Source organism: Chamaea fasciata, unplaced genomic scaffold, assembly GCF_029207755.1.
Source record: "Chamaea fasciata isolate MVZ Bird 193981 ecotype frontalis unplaced genomic scaffold, bChaFas1.0.hap1 SCAF_2, whole genome shotgun sequence".
Lineage (NCBI taxonomy): Eukaryota > Metazoa > Chordata > Aves > Passeriformes > Sylviidae > Chamaea > Chamaea fasciata.
Genome location: NW_027094087.1, coordinates 20,013,313 through 20,029,600, shown reverse-complemented (window position 1 = coordinate 20,029,600; position 16,288 = coordinate 20,013,313). Strand labels below are relative to the sequence as shown.

The window sequence follows — 16,288 nt, the reverse complement described above, 5'->3', positions numbered from 1 at the left end:
CCTGCCCTGCCCTGCCCTGCCCTGCCCTGCCCTGCCCTGCCCTGCCCTGCCCTGCCCTGCCCTGCCAGACCGAGCCCCGGCGGGCGGGAGCGCGGCCAGCGATCGGGCAGGTGCGCGGCGCGGTGCCCCGGAGGCCGCGGTCCTGGCGGGCCCCGCCGCAGCGTGGGGAGCGGGCGCGTCGGTGTCCCCGGGCTGGGGCGCACAGCGGGGCTGTGGGGTGTGAGCTGGCGCTCCGAGGCTCGGGGGTACTCGTGGGCTGGTTTAAAAGTTATAAAGCAGCGTGCACGTGCAAGTGCTGCTCCCCTGCAGCCGGCCTCATCGGTGAGTGTGTCTAAAGGGAATGCCAAGAGTATGGATCCGGGCTCTGCTGTGTGGTGCTCAGCCATGGGACGAGAGTAGCGGGCAGAAACTGATGCACAGAAGTTCCACCTGAACATGAGGAAGAACTTCTTTCCTCTGCAGGGGTGCGTGCACTGAACACGTTGCCCAGAGAGGTGGTGGAGTCTCCCTTGCTGGGGATATTCCAGACCTGTCTAGACACAGTCATGTGCCATGTGCTCGGGGATGACCCTGCTTGAGCAGGGAGGTTGGACCAGATGATCCACTGTGGCCCCTTACAGCCTTACTTGCTCTGTGATTCTGAGTGGGCAGCTGTGCTGGAGAAGTAAGGCAAGTTGTTAAGTCTGAAATACCAGTGAAGAGACTTTCTGTTACTGAGATGAGTTGCAGTGAAGTCATGCTAAAAAAGAAAAAAGAAAAGAAAAAAAGAAAACTACTTTCAGTGCTACAAATCTAGGTTCTTCAAAGAGCCTGAGATTAATTCTTGCAGTAAAGATGTTAGTGTGAATGACGCACTGGAAGGTAACTTGGCTCTATCAAAAGCTGTCATCAGTGTCAGCTTACACCATTCTGATGGTGTAAATCTGGTGTTCAATATTGACTTAATTGTAGGCCCAGTAATGTAAGTTAATTGAGGAACTGATCCCTTGATTTCTCCATGCTTCTTTGTTTATTACTTTTGCCAGTAGGTTTAACGCTTCAGTGTAAAATTAGGGATTCTAATATTGTAACACTTAGCAGTTTTTCAGTTAGATTGCTTGGTTGTTCTTGTTTCTTTTATCTTAAAAATGGTAGAACATGAGAGGTCAGCCACCAGTTTGACCAATTACTGTATAGTAAAACACATGCCAGGTTATATGACATTTCTAAATAATACACTGCTCCTTCTGTGCCTCTGTCTGAGCAGGTAGATACTTACAAACCAAATATTAGATTTAACTTCTTGTTCTGTATAACATATAATTTTCAGTTTATTAGGAAGATTATGAATTTTGACTTAAAATTAGGAATTTATTCTAGTTTTGTCCAAGTCATGTTTCCTCAAGCACTGAAACTTCACTGATGCTTAGTTCACTAGTGTGCATAGGCCAAGGAAACTGTTAAATGTTCTTGGGTGTTTTTCTTTTTGCAGACTTTTCATATTTAAATACAAACATGGATAAAATTAATGGGACTGGGTGGGTTTATGTCCTCAGCTTTATATGCCTATGCCAACTTCACAGACAATTTAGCAAAAAAGGAGAAAAAAAGGTCTTTTCCTGTACTACTTGTTATTATTTCATCTCTTCTTTCTGTTTCCACAGGCTAGATAAATCATATAAAAATACTTCTGGTTTCCATGCAGCATTTCACTGACTTTTGTTGTGAAGGCTCGTCATGTGATACAGATAATTTAAAGAGATCTTGGGCAGTTTTTGAAGGTTGTTTGACTACATTTTGAATTGCAGTAAGTAGAACTGGTTTAAGCTGTTTTAATTTAGGAAACAGTAAACAATTCATAGTAGAAGGAGCAATTTCTAGCATCCTCCAAGAAGTAGCCTATTGTCTGTCAGTGTTACTAAGAATAAAAATCTGCATGTGTTTTCTTTGTGATTTCTGACAAGTTTTTTTCCCCTCTTATTCGTGTTTTGCAGGTAAGTGTAGCACGTCTAAGTATGCAGTGTGCTAATATGCTTCTGAGAAAAATTGTAAGAAGTTCTGTCCTTCCATTTGCTGCACAGCATGGGATGAAAAAGGATTTGTTTCTGCTCAGTAGACCTCTGAGTTTATCCCTTTGTCTGAAGCAGGACAAGTCATGTGAACTCTCAGAAAAACTAGATTTAGATGAGTGGAAGAAGGTAATGAAATCCGGGTTGCACGAAGAGGTCAGTGAGACGGTCTCAGAGCCCAAGGAGCTTTCCAGTTTGGCTGCTGCACGTGAGACTTTGGATATGTGGAGGCTAGCTGGCAGAGCAGTTCCAGAAAATATTAGTGAAGAACAGCTAAAAACTTTCATGGAGTGTCCTTCTAAGTCAGCCAAAAAGAAGTATTTAAAATATTTGCATCTCAAAGAACTTCACAAGAAAAGTCACAAAAGAAAGATGGATGAGAAAAGGGAAAGGAGGCTGGAAGCACAAGATGAAGCTTCAAATACAGATGAGACCAAAAAGAATTCATTTGTATTTTTGACATCCAGCGCCATGGATAAAGCATACCATTGGAGAGCTGCTCAGTCCATGATCTTTGGCCAGCCTCTAGTATTTGACATGTCTTATGAAAAAGAAATGTCTGTCCGAGAAGTCACAAATACAGTGAAACAGATAGTACTGAGTGAAAGCTGCAATCGGAGAACTGTGGATCCATTCCATATCCACTTCTGTAACTTCAAAGAGGATAGCCTCTATCACAAGGAATTTATCAAGATTTATAGAGAGGCATGGGGCAAGCTGCTTATCACAATGACAGACCAGTGCTACACAGAAATCTTTCCAAAGGATAAGCTCATCTATCTGACAGCTGATTCTCCCAAAGTGATGAAGAAATTTGACCATGACAAGATTTATATTGTTGGGTCAATGGTTGACAAGAGCATAAAGACAGGAGTCTCCTTAGCACGGGCAAAGCGATTAGGATTGGAGACTGCAGCCCTTCCACTGGAGAAGTATTTGCTTTGGAGTACTGGTGCCAAAAATCTCACTCTGGATCAAATGATGCATATTTTATTAACCTTGAAAGATACTGGTGACTGGAAGAAGGCTCTGGAATTTGTTCCAAAAAGGAAATACTCTGTCTTTGTAAACAAGCCTGTAAAGGAACTGAAAAAAACGTTAGACCTGATCAACACATTTAAACTTAGAAAGGGACGGGAAGACGTAGAGAAGCAATTTGCCAAAAACCACCGCAAGAACTATACACTAAAGCAAAAGTAGAGTGATGGGGAGGAGAATGAATTTTTTACACACAAACTGTCCTTGAATGCTCTGGCCTCTCGGTACATCTGGACCTCTGTTCAGCTCTTAATCTCAGAACATGTTTCATTGCTTACGTTTGAAATGACCATCATTAAGAATTGGGTTTTTAAAATTACTTTAGTGGTCCAGCTGTTTAAATTTATTCACACATTGAAATTATGTAAGAGAAATGAGATAATCTGTTTCAAAAAAATAACTAAATGAAGACTATCAGTCTATTCAGTTGAACTGTGCTTGGACAAGGGTGATTGTTTCTTGAATGCAAAGGTCTTCAGAGCCCACTGCTTTGGAGGCTGTCTACAGTTTTATTCTAAAAGATCACTAAAATGAAGTAGAAGAGACCTCTGCCATTACTTCTTGAATCCTGCTGTATGCAGATGAATTGACCTTCAATAGCTGAACTAAAATGGTTAAAACCTTGTCTGAGTTTGGGCAACTGCACCATTTATTTCTGGATGTTTTATCTGACACAAATCAAGTCCTTGTTTGGAAGGAATAAGGCAAATTTCTTGACTCTGCCAAAAAAAAAAAAAAAATCTTACCTACTTTTGTGTAAGACTCTCATCCCAGAGTGCCTGTGTTTTCAGGCCATGTAATGTAGATTTCCCTAAGTGCTGGAACTTCTGAGATGGCAAACAGTCCTATTAGTAAATACTTAGGGGAGCAGAGAGCCGTTTAATATTTCTCACAGCTCAAAATATATTGGTGTCTCTGAAAATCTGTGTTCAGGCTGCACAGCTGCCATGGGCAACTAAATACAGGGCTGCTGTCTGTTGGACAAGGAGGGCTTTCTTTGTGGGTGATGCTTAAGGTCAGTGATGGCAGATGATGAGTTGGTGGTGACCCTCTCCCTGGTGTCCTTTTCCTCCATGCTGTTGGAAGGTGGGGTTTGGAAAGCAGAAGATTCACTATCCCGATACTGCCCTTCAGTAGCTGTTGGGAGGTGCAGGGGCCTCCAGGCACGGATAACCTCTGGTGCAGGGAAAGACCTGGTTCCTTTCAGCTGTGTGTGGTTGGAAAGTACACAAAGCTTCACCCTAGGGTGGTGTTCCAGGTGATGCTTGAGAGCTGCCTTCAGCTCCCTGGGAAGCCCTGAACTGCAAGGACTGGCACTGTGAGTGTGTGTGCCTCACTCTCACTCAGGCAGACTCTTTCCTCAAGGGAAGAGACAACAATGGAGCTACATGCTGCTGAGTGTCATAGAACTGTGGGATGGTTTGGGCTGGAAGGTGTCTCATCTAGTTCTAAACCCCTGCCATGGGCTGGGTACTACGTTCCTTCTGTCATTTGCTCTTCTTCCATACAAACAGCCTCTTCTGGTCTGCAAACTGGCTTGCACACTGGGGTGGGGGAGGGTGGTGTCACTGCTCACTTGAACTCCTGTTAGAGAATCACACTGGGTAGGTTGGAAAGGGCCACAATGGGTCATCTGGTCCAACCTCCATAATCAAGGAGGGTCGGCCCAAAGCGCATGGCACAAGGTTGCGTTTGGATGGTTCTTGAATATCTTTAGTGAGGGAGACTCCACACCCCCTCCGAGCAACCTGTTCCAGTGCTCGGCCACTGCACAGTAAAGAATTTCTTCCCCACGTTCAGGTGGAACTTCTCTGCATCAGTTTCTGCCCGTTCCCTCTTGTCCCATTGCTTGGCACCACCGAGATCCTTCTTGGTGCGCCACCTCCACACACTTCAGATATTTATACCCACCGAGGAGGCAGTGAGGTAATGATATTTGTGAATCACGGAAGGTGATGGTTAAACCACGCGCAGTGAGGAGGCCCGGGCAGCGCACGTGGTTCCTTCGCACCCCCCTGACGCAGAGGCTCAGGGTGCGGTGCCGGGGGGTGACTGATACCCCCGCTTTCCCGGGGGGAGGTAATGGAAGCCGTGCCCACGTGTGCAGCGGCTCCGGTCGAGCGTCAGATCGGCGCGCTCCCGCTGTCCGCGGCGCGCCCCCGCCGTTCCCGCCGCTCCCGCCGCGCCATCCCCGCGCGCCGCAGGGGCGGGGCCGGCCCGGCCGCGAGCGGGGCCCCGCGGGGGCGGGCTCGGGCGGCGCGCGTGCGCGGTGCGTGAGGCGGCGGAGGAGGCGGGGAAAATGGCGGACGGCAGGGCCGAGGGGGAGAAGGCGAAGCGGCCGCAGCCCGTAGGAGGTGAACATGTAGCGCCTCTCGCCGCGGAGCTGTGGGGGGGAGCGGGGGCCGGGCTGGTCCAGCGGGGGTGGGGTCCAGGTGTGCCTCACCCGGCCGTCAGTTGTCCGCGCCGGGCCGTGCAGTGCCCGGCCCTGCGGGGAGAGTGGCTGGCCCGGGCCTGAGGGGGCTGCGCTGGAGGAGAGGCCGAGTCGGGCCTGCTCTGCTCAGCTTTACAGGCGCATCTGTAAAAATACACCGGCTTCTCTTTGTCCGTGCAAATGCGCTATTTCTCTCTCGTAAAAATACACGGAGTACTTAACGCCGTGCTCTGAGGGAAATACGACTGTTGCTGTCTGCAAGGATGAAGACAGAGCCTTAAAGATTAACTTTCAACAGTTATGGTGCCTTTTTTATAAATGGGTACAGTGAATATTCCTTAATTGCTGTTTTAAGCACTTGGGGGTTTTCTGCTTGGCAACAATCTGTATGTTTGCTCTTTGGTCTTGTAGTATTTATATTATGACTGGACATTCCTGCCATTTCTGCAGTATTTGGTTCGAAAATTTCAATTGTATGTTTCTTTTCTTCCTTCTTCCCTTAACTTAAAGTTGAGAGGACAGTGTCTTTGCAAAGACAAAGCTTTTCTTTCTTGGGGTATTTCTTTTTTTGTTTTAGTTGGGTTTTGGTGGGATATTTTTTTTGGTTTCAGTATATATGTAGGGAGAGGGCACTTCTTAGATCTATTGAAAATTTAAATCAGGCTTGTAAACCAAGTCAGGATAGCCTCAGCAGTGAATGTTATTTCTGATAATCGCTGACATTTGAGCAGAATTGATTTTAGGTAGCTCCTTGACTGTTGGTTCTCTGTTGGGCTTTGGTGGCTTTTACTTTTTGGTGGTGGTATTGGGTGTTTTTTTGTGTTAGTAACACAGTAACTGGGCAGCATCAGTAATTCATACTGTCTTGTGTACTGTTTCGTGTGCTGAAACGTGATCTGAACGAGTTGAGGTGCCTTGGCCCTAAGGAAAAATAGCTGTTTCATGAGGATTTTTGAAAGCAAATTGCAGCTTTTGCCAGGATAGTGGGGTGTAATTTAAAATGAACATAGTTGTGATTGGTTTGTTCCCAGTGGTGACACTCCCAGGGGCAGCAGGTGCTGGAATGCTGTGCAGTGACAGCTGGCAGTGTCCCTGCTGTCCCTTCAGCCCCCTGGGCAGTGGAAGTTGTCCCCTCGTGTGCTTTGTTGGTGCCCACGAGTAAAAATTGGCTGTGCAGTAGGACACCTTTTTGTGTCTGCAATGCATGAGAAGGGCACTGGCCAGTCGAGTTTGGAAATAGTCCTGGTGCTTTCTGTAGGTGAAGTGTGACCTCCAGGAAATCATAAAGCAGCCTGGATATCTTGGAATGTATGTATGGACTGGCATGGGAGATGGTAGAGACCTGTTCAATGGTTAATATGTCTGCAGTTCTGTGTCCTGCAGAAATCAAACAGCACAGCAGCTCCCTCCTCACCCTCCCCAACTGTCCTGTGCCCCTTCCAGCTCTCTCAGCAGGCAGGAGTGTTTTTTTCAGCAGCCTGGAGTTCATCCTTTGTCTAGCCCAGCAGAAGTACCACTTAGAGTGCAGTGTTGGTAGGAGCTAATTCTGACAGAGATGCTCTTTAGGGTTTGGTGGGTGGATTGTTTTTAGGCTTCACCTTGTGCTTGGGAGTATTTGAGGATTTGCCCTTAAACGAAGGAAGCTGTAAGAAGCAGTGTAATAACCTTCAAGCTGGCACTAGCCTGGGAACCTGGACTGTTCCCTGTGCCCAGAATTTTGGGCTACTGTGGATTTTGTATGTTATGGAAAAGAAGACTTAACCCTATGGTTCCAGCACTTCTAAGGCCAGTGAATCTTCTGCCTACCCTTGAATCACAGTCTCCAGTCCCAAGGCTGGACTTGGAACATTCTGTTCAATGTGATTTCATGGACTGGCTGTAAGGATGCTCACACAGTCTCTGCAGACAGCTACCAGTACCCAAGGTCACTTGTGTGAATTTTGATTGTTTCTCTTTCCTCCTTTGTTTTTCATTTTTATATCTATATTTTCTGGATCAAATTTCTAGTGCCATTTTTTAATTCAGTGAAACTGATTAAAGTTACTTTTTTTTGTTTGTTTTTTTGTGATCTGCCATATTTCTGAAGGTGAATGATAAATCCGTTTTGGTTTCAATCCCTTATTACCTTGATACCTGGAAGAGTGGGGTAGAAGTGGTATATTCTGCTGCTTATGATTTGGGAAACAGCAGACAAATACATATATAGATTGAGTCCCTAGTTTTTCTCTTTCCTGATGTTGTTTGCTTTTTTTTTTTTTTTTTTTTTTTTTTTCCCTCAGAGCTCCAATCTTGTTGAGCCCCAGTTCAGACTTTCTTCTCTCCCACTGCTTCATGTTACTAGCAGCTTTTTGCTTTAGCAGTTCAGGGAGCTTTGTGCCCTGATGGTGGGAGTTTGCTGGGCATGGCAGGTGCCCTTCTCCATTTGATGTGATGAGGGACTTGTGCTGGCTCCAGTTGTTCTAAACTGCTGCTGTGAGCACTTCCCTGTCCATTCCTTAATGTGGACTGGTTTTTCCCCCTCTTCTGCTACTGCAGTGCTTTGCTTGTTTCAGCAGCAGGGAAGCGCCTTTTTGCTGAAACATTTACTCTGTTCAGTCTCAGTTTGCCAAGGACACCTTTGTCTCTTGGTGGAGCTGGAGAAGCTGATTTTATGGAAGTGTTACTTGGATGTTTTTTCTCTGTGGATCACTGTTCAGCTGCTATGTTTTCCATGACTATACAAAGCCAGAAAATCTATCTATCTATCTATCTATCTATCTATCTATCTATCTATCTATCTATCTATCTATATATATATGTTCCTTCCTCAAGCAGAGTGTGGCAGATTTATTACAGATGAGATGTGGACAAGCAGTGACTTGAAACGTGATTGAGACAGCCTCATTGTAGTCACTCCCATGGTTTTAGAGCTGGGCCTGACAAGCCTAGAGACTGGCATGGACATGATTTTGTAGAAATTTAATAGAATTAATTTTAACTTAGATTATCTACTCTAGATTTGGAATTGGGATTCCAATTATGAAAGCTTATCTGTGACAACTTAAAAAGATTTAGTCATCTACATTTAATTTACTACATTTACAACTTTGACTTCCATACTAAATAAAGAGATGGTGCTCCAAGATTGTTTTCCTGGCTCATACAAGAAGTGAGTGCTTGCAGTTTCTTCTCCTCTTTGTGTTTTGCTGTCCACTAAGTATACATTGGTGGAAACTGCTGTCACTGAAAGCATCTTACCTATTGCACCCAAAGTCTAATGCTTTTTGAGGTTGCTGCTCCCATCAATCTGCTCAGTAAAAGTAGCTCATCTTGGTAAGTTGTTTCGACTTCACCAGGACCTGAAGAAGAGGCAGAAAAACCTGTGAAAACTAAGACTGTTTCTTCCAGTAATGGAGGAGAAAGTTCGAGTCGCAGCGCAGAGAAACGGGCGGCTCATGAAGAAGCTGAAGACTTCACCACAAAGCCTGCTCCTGCCAAAATGTCCAAGTTTGGATTTGCCATAGGCAGTCAGACAACAAAGAAGGCCTCTGCAATATCCATCAAACTGGGAGCAAATGTAAGTTTACTGGGGGGTTTTAATTTTTGGGAAACTGAGGGGAAAGGGAAGTACTTTGGGGAGGCTTCCTTGCAGAAGGAAACCCTGAATTCCCATGAGGGTAACTTGGGTAAAGTTTAAGCAGGCATTGCAGGGCCAGCTAGTTGTGCACGTGTAACTACTTCAAGGTGATTAATAACAGGTCAGTAGCCTCAGGAATCGTAAGACTTGATTGAAATGAACTGTAGATCTTTGAACATACAGAATAATTTTGTAATGAGATTTAACAAGTCTGCAATAATTACCTGAGGGAAATGAGCAGACCTGGTAAGCTGTTCAGGCCACTTTGAAATGAATGCTGGGAGCTTCATTGGATAGGATGCTTAAAGCTAGAAGAAAGCATCTAGGTGCCTTAATAGGTTGTCTTCCACTCCAAAGATCTTATTTTAGCATGGGGAACTGCAGCGTATTTCCATAACTTTGCCTGCTCTTTGCAAGGTCAGTATGATTTATTTGTGTTAAATGCAGGAGATGGGGCTTTGTTACATAGGTTTCTAAGAATTCTCATCCCCCTGATTGTCCAGCTCAAGGTACTCTTGTGCTTGTTCAGATGGGAATCTGCTGACTCTCTGTACTTCCAGAGTCAAAGACATGCAGGGGCTGCCTCTCTGTTTAACACAGTTCATTTACGTTTCCCACCCCTCACTGTGTTGGGTTATGCTGTGGGTAGTTGTCTGCCCCAAATTCAAACTCTAATGGTGAAAGCCTTGCACCTGCAATGGCAGCCAGCATTTTAGAGACCTGCAAAGGATTAAAAGGGTGCTCTGTTATTTTGAGATGGAAGGGAGATGTGGGCTGGCAGCATTCTAGGTTATAAATGCAGTCAGGCCAGCTCAGACTTCGGAAAAATAGACAAGGCCTCCTTTGAGCTTCTAGCATGCTTCAGTTTCTCATGTCCAAAGTGGCAGTACATTTGGCTCAGGATTTCTGGTTCACTGAATGTAGTGGGTGACTGACAGTGCACCAGATGGGACAGTGCTGAAATTTACCCTGTTTCTTTTCAGTCATTTTTACTCCCCTAGTACAGTCCCCATTCCTTGGGCACAGATGTTTTAATAATGGTGTAGGATTTATATGTTGTGCAGTGTCAGTAAAGAGCAGCTGTGAGCAGTTGCATAAGGGCTCTGCTGCAGTACCAGCTTCTAGGAGTGTGTGTTAAAGAATTGCCAGTAAAGGCAGAATGAAGAAAGCACTGCACAGGATTGACTCAGTCCTGTAGTACCAACTGTTAGTACTGTAGTACATGTTAGTACAGTTGGTACATCTGTTAGAGTACTAGAGTAGCCACTAGTAACTTTGCTTTTTCTCAGTGGTGTTGAAGTAACTTTTGGTACCACTGTTGTATTACATGTAGCAGTTGTGAGTTTGACAGCCTCCTGCACTTTCAATAGAGGAATGAAAAATTGGAAATAAAAGAAATATTCTTTAAAGGAACTTTATATTAATCAGACTGTGTGATAGATCCTGATTGTAGTTGAAAAGCATTGTATTGTTTTAAGCCAGAAAGCTGTCACATTGTTAAAATCGAAGAAAATAAACATTTTTTTTTTTCTGACACGGATGGATAAGAATATCCCAAAAGAATAATGGAAATAGTGACACAGTAGAATTTTGAATACCACAAGTTATTCCGGTTCTGTTTTAATTGTTCATGTCATGCACCAGTGGCTGAGTACCCCTGCAGTGTGCTAGAAAGTTAAGACCTGCATGTGGGGAGCTGTAATATGAGAGGGCTCAGCTTGCTGCTCAGACTGATCACACATAAATGAGCAGTCATTTTCCTTTTTTCATTACAGAGTCCTTTATGTGCTTGATTCAGACAAAAACTTTTCCCCCTGGTTGCCCATTTCAGTGAAGATGTTTGACTTAATTTTACCAAAATATTTAAAAAGACAAGGGTAGCTTTTTTGAGTTTGTAGACTTACGTTACTTGTGCATTTTGTCTTTTCCAGAAGCCTAAAGAGCCTGTTCCAACTTTGGCTCCAAAAACCCTTTCTGTAGCAGCAGCTTTCAACGAAGATGAAGATGTGAGTAATAAGCCAGTGATCAACACAAAATACCATAGGTGTGGTAGGCAGAGAGAGTGGGTTATTTATGGTTCTTGACATAAATGTCAGGAATTTTCAACCTAGAAGCATCTCTTTTGACTCTGATTAAGAACATACTAAAGCTCTATGTCGGTTCAAGAAATCATTAAAATGTTGGTAACTTCTCCCTGAAAGTAAGATGCTCAACATAATTTGAATTAATACTTGCTTTCTCTAGGCTTGATTAGGGGGAGGCAAAGGAAAGCTGTGCTTCTGGTTTGCTAATTATTTTGTTCTCCTATTACTGCTCCTCGTTACATGGAGCTGAAGGAAGGAATTTGTATTTTGTTCTGTAAAGGGTGTGGGAGCTCCCTTGTGCTCAGGGTGCCTCTGCTGCCCCATGCGGCGGCAGGGCAACCTCTGTCTGCTCAGGCAGTGAGTGCTGGGAGCAGCCCGGCTCTGTCCCGGCTCTGTCCCCTTCTGTCCCTGCTCTGACCCCCTCTGTCCCCGCAGAGCGAGCCCGAGGAGATGCCCCCTGAGGCTAAGATGCGCATGAAGAACATCGGAAGGTAGGGCAGCTTTAAACTGTGCTCTGTGTGAAACACCTCCCCAGCTCAGGGCAGGTCTTGAGGGTGGTTTGACAATCGAGGTAGAATAGGTTAAAGAAGCATTTCTCCAGAGGCAAGATTTTCAAATATGCCATCTGCAGGTTAAAAGTAGTACATTTGCATTTGAACTTTGAACCTTATTTACCTTTTTTGAGGAAGAAATTGAGTCTGCATTAAATAGCAGTTCATTTTTTTTCTTGTAAATGTAATAGGTAGGAATTCCTGCTTGTCTCTACTTTGTATATTTCTGGTTCTCCTTTTTATAAATTGCCTTGAAGTAGGTAGTCTGGTCACGTTTTTAAACTCATGTGCAAGGGGAAGATAAGAATCATCTTTCAGAAAGACAAAGAATTCCTTCTTTACTTTATAATAAATCATGTAATTCTTCTGCTGGCCACAGATTTGAGGCGGTAGGGGTTCAGTCCTAAAATACATTGGGACCTTTCAGAGGAGGCTTCACTTAAATTAGGGATGAATTTTGAGAATTTGTATTTTAGAGGTGTTTATCATGATAGACTGCTTTTAAAGTCAGTCACTCTGGAAATGCTCTAGTTTTGTGTTTTTTCTTTTTTCTCCAGTAGCAAATTTGCATCCTCAGTTTCTTAATCTTCGTAGCTGGCAGCAATTCCTGCCACTGCTCCTGCCCCACTTCATCACTCTATTTTGACATACTGTGTGCAGATCAGTTCTGTGGCCAGCTTACAGCTGCTAGCAGTGAGGGCTCCTGATGGAACAGAAGGAAATGTGTCGTAGTTTCTGGGGCAGACTGGGCTTGAAATTGGCATTTTCAGTGTGTCAGGGTGGCTCAACTGCTCTTGTTTTACTTTTCACAGGGATACACCAACCTCAGCAGGACCAAATTCGTTCAATAAAGGAAAGCATGGATTTTCTGACAACCAGAAGTTATGGGAACGAAATATAAAATCTCATCTTGGAAATGTCCATGACCAAGAAAATAACTAAATGATGTGGATTACAAGTTGGGTGTTTTGGGGGGAGGGGAGGGTGTAACATTAAAGGAACAGTTTCCTTTTTTAAGAATGGTATGAGACTATCTTTGGAGCCACTTTTTTAAGACTTTGAGTGGTACACTAATAAATGAGTTTGAAATTAGAGGTAATTTATGTTTTGTATACAGATTTCAAGGCATTTGCTAATTTTGTAGTTCATGTGATTAGTTTCAAAAGGTTACAGATAATAAAGAAATTGGAGTGGTACCTTTTTAAGATAATTTTTTTTGTCAGTGATTAAATAAGGTGGATGAAAAAGGTTACTGTCTCTTTAATCAGATTAAAATTGAATGCTCTTGCATTCTCACTTCTGGCTCCCTCTTCATAACAGGAGAAACAGTTGACTCCTAGGAATTCTGCTAAAGAGAGTGAGCAATGTCTTGTGCTAGAAGTGTTACTGGACTATTAATCTGAATATAATCTTACACAGGAAATAATAAGAACCTGGATTTTTTTCTCCCTGCAGTCACCTTTTGTTAAATCTCTGCAAACTAGGAATTATGTTGCTCTGAGTGGCTCTGGTAACTTAGCTCTGATTTTGTTTAAAACTTCATGTAGGATGTGTAACCTTCAGCGGCCTGTTCTGTCCTAAGGAAATGGGCCTTGTCTGTATATTAGATACAGTCTGTAAAGAATAGTCACTACAAAGGTAAATCAGTATTTTCAGTGTGCTCCTTTTAAATCATTAGCCTTGAGTAGTGCTTGTTGGCATTTCCTAGTGGTACACAAAAGCCACCACCAAAAATACAAGCTAATGTACATGAAGCTTCACTTTTGGTTGAAATATTTTTCTTTACTATGCCTAGAAGGAATAAAAGCCACACCAAAAATCGGTAACTCACTGCTTAAGTATGAAAAATCTAAGATGCACTTTCCCTGTCTTGCCATTTAAGACAAAATGCCTTGATGCCTATGACCTCAGTGGACACTATCAGGTCAAAGAATGCTGTATCTGCAGTCCTGATGTTTCTAACAAATGTCAACTTTGCAAATAAAACTTGACCTTTCCTGCCTGTCTTCCTTTTGCAGTGATTTTCAGCAGTGACATGAATCTGGTCAGTTTATTTCTTAGCTTCCATACTGCAGGAGAGTGCTGAAGGATTTCAGTGTTAGTAATGATTATCTAAATTTCAGTCTAATTTAGATTGCATATTTGTGAAACATTTTACTATACATTTAACTATAGATTAAATAGAACATTATCAACAACACCTCCCCTACCCCAAACAAACATAAGGTTCTTTTAAAACTCAAATACCTGATAGTGTCAACCACTAAATTAATTTCAGCTGGGAAATGGTTGTAGCATTCAATACATTAATTACTTTCATCCTGCCTCTAAAACTGTCTTCTTGCAAAAGTTGAACTTTTAAGTAAAGAAAGGAAAGTGCATCTTGAAATGTATTTTTTTATTATTATTTTAGGAAAGCTCTGACCACTTAGACTTTTGAGTTTGTAAGTTCTAAAAATATTTTTTTGTATTTTTGTATTGTATGTGTAATCTTTTTTCTTTTGAAGTCTGATGCAGTTGAATACCTGTAACTGTTTTCTTTTAAAAGCCTTGTTATAAACTTAACATAAAAATGTATACATTATTTTTCTTCCATAGCAGAAATATTTGGTTTATTTAAAACAAAGCACACTTTCAAAACTGACTTTTAGGACTTCCAAAACCAATTTGGGCATTACTGGAACTAGGCAAGACAAACTTTTCACTTATTTTCATCACATGTGGTTATGTTTGTCTAAATAAATCCCTTTAAGATAGTGGTAATCCATAGTGAATAGCTGTTTTCTCGTGCTCCTCAGTAGCTCGTTCATATATCAATCCTATAGGATTGTCAGTATCCTATAGGCATATCAGTCACTTGTATAAGAACACAGCAAAACAGAACTTCAAATGAGAGAATGACTCAGAGATCTGTTCCTTGTTTTAGTTAACCTACCAGCACTTTCTTCCACACCTTTGTCTCAAGTAGATGTTCATACCCACAATTTCCTTGTACTTCAATATCATTTAGGGAAATTGCAAGGCAGAAGAGCAGACATACTATGAAATGCCTTCCATGCAACTGAGAGAGCAAAAGTTATATTTGTCTTCTCACTTCCATGGTCAGTAAATAATCCTAGACCTTGTGAGAGACTGCAGAAACTTGTAAATCTTGGCTGAAGGGGAGCAGTGTTCCTGCCTCACACAATGCAAGTTTCCTTCTCTGTGCTTCATGGGAGCAAGGCCATTAGGATGGCCTCAGTCTCCTGAGCACTGGGTGCCAAACAAGCTGGAGTTTCTTACTCCCAGGTGTCTGCTGGTGTTTAATGTCTGACGCTTGTGAGAACAAACTGACTGATCTGAACAATCATCAAGGCAAATAAGAGCTGGGATTAACTTGAAGCTGTAGGCGCTTGTTAGAGTAGTCAGGTTTTTTTCATGCAGAGAGCCTTATTTTTTTTTTTTGTTCTTGGTGTGATTTTGTTTGGGTTTTTTTGGTTGGTTGGTTGGTTTGTTTGGCTTTTTTTTCTAAGGATGTTCAACAATCGCGAAACACGTGATAAATGATCTGGTTTAGCTATGTTGAAGTGCTTCAAGGAGGCATGGAGACCTTGAACTGCTTAGTACAGCACGCTGTGTGTGTCTGTCAGTGGTTGAAATGCCAGCTTGTGTAGTTCCATCCCCTGGGGCTCATGCTCGCTTAGCAGGAATTGGCACCTGAGCAGCCTGCAGAACATTGATGACATAAGGTGAAGATGTGAGCAGTCACCCAGTAACCTTCTCTGTGCTACCCTGCAGCTGGGCTGTTCTGAGCCTGCTGGCTTGAAAATGGATCCAAACTCATCTAATTATATTAAAATAATAAAAAAGCCCAACACACACCCCCTCCCAAAAAAAACCCAACAAAAACCCAAAAAACAAAAGTCAAGAGAAGTCCCCGCCCAGAAGTCCAAAACAGCCCCACCAAAGAGTGCAGTGAACTGCTGGTGGCCCTGTTTCAGGCAGTGCTGGGTGTAACCCTTTACTAATTGCATTCCTTTAAAGCATAGGAGGTGCAGTGTCCTGATTGTCAGAATGCAATTTCCTCAGCAAGAAGGAGTCCCCAGCCTGTCTCTAAGGTAACTGAGGGGTGCCAGTTCACAGCTTGTGCCCTGTCGGAGATGAGACAATCCTGGTATTCATTGGATTTTGGCAAAACCAACTGTGGTCTTCCTGGGAGCTGCCATCAGGCCTGGTGAGCTTCATCTCCATGGCTGCCAGGTTTGTGGAGCACTCCTTTGTCAGAGCTGACAGGACTCTGCTGAGTTTTGTGTGCTGGCAGTGGCTTTACCAAAGTTGGCTTTCCGAAGACACTTGGGAGGAAAAGTCAGCTTTTGAGAAAATGGCAGCTTCTGTTTCCTGAAGAGGCAAATGGGTTTTAAACTATTGGAATTCACTGGTGTCACTAGAACTCTCTATAGGCTGCGGTAAGATAAATCTGTTTGGAGGAGCTACAGGGTTTCAAGAAGGCTTTGTGTCTGTGTATTTGGTAGCCTTAAAGG

General features: G+C 43.3%; 2 protein-coding genes across 3 annotated transcripts; both read left to right on the top strand.

The window, feature by feature from the left end:
* Nucleotides 1-62: 62 nt before the first annotated feature.
* Nucleotides 63-3,405, top strand: TRMT10C (tRNA methyltransferase 10C, mitochondrial RNase P subunit). Its single transcript, XM_066175169.1, has 3 exons — nt 63-321; nt 1,644-1,786; nt 1,974-3,405. Exon 3 carries the CDS (start codon nt 1,995-1,997, stop codon nt 3,246-3,248), a length of 1,254 nt encoding a protein of 417 aa, XP_066031266.1. The 5' UTR covers nt 63-321; nt 1,644-1,786; nt 1,974-1,994; the 3' UTR covers nt 3,249-3,405.
* Nucleotides 3,406-5,359: 1,954 nt separating this feature from the next.
* Nucleotides 5,360-14,363, top strand: PCNP (PEST proteolytic signal containing nuclear protein). 2 transcript variants are annotated; one of them, XM_066175167.1, is made up of 5 exons: nt 5,360-5,440; nt 8,853-9,073; nt 11,065-11,139; nt 11,653-11,708; nt 12,581-14,363. In XM_066175167.1, exons 1-5 carry the CDS (start codon nt 5,386-5,388, stop codon nt 12,708-12,710), a joined length of 537 nt encoding a protein of 178 aa, XP_066031264.1. In that variant the 5' UTR covers nt 5,360-5,385; the 3' UTR covers nt 12,711-14,363. The 2 variants fall into 2 exon arrangements, with proteins under 2 accessions (XP_066031264.1, XP_066031265.1); XM_066175168.1 differs by lacking the exon at nt 5,360-5,440 and adding an exon at nt 8,081-8,829 and having other exon boundaries at nt 8,905-9,073.
* The last annotated feature ends 1,925 nt before the right edge of the window (nt 14,364-16,288 follow it).

Coding starts and splice junctions, on each gene's coding strand:
- TRMT10C (XM_066175169.1), top strand. CDS start 1,995: ATGCAGTGTGCTAATATGCTTCTGAGAAAAATTGTAAGAAGTTCTGTC.
- PCNP (XM_066175167.1), top strand. CDS start 5,386: ATGGCGGACGGCAGGGCCGAGGGGGAGAAGGCGAAGCGGCCGCAGCCC. Junction 9,074..11,064: donor CCATCAAACTGGGAGCAAAT/GTAAGTTTACTG, acceptor TGTCTTTTCCAG/AAGCCTAAAGAGCCTGTTCC. Junction 11,709..12,580: donor CGCATGAAGAACATCGGAAG/GTAGGGCAGCTT, acceptor TACTTTTCACAG/GGATACACCAACCTCAGCAG.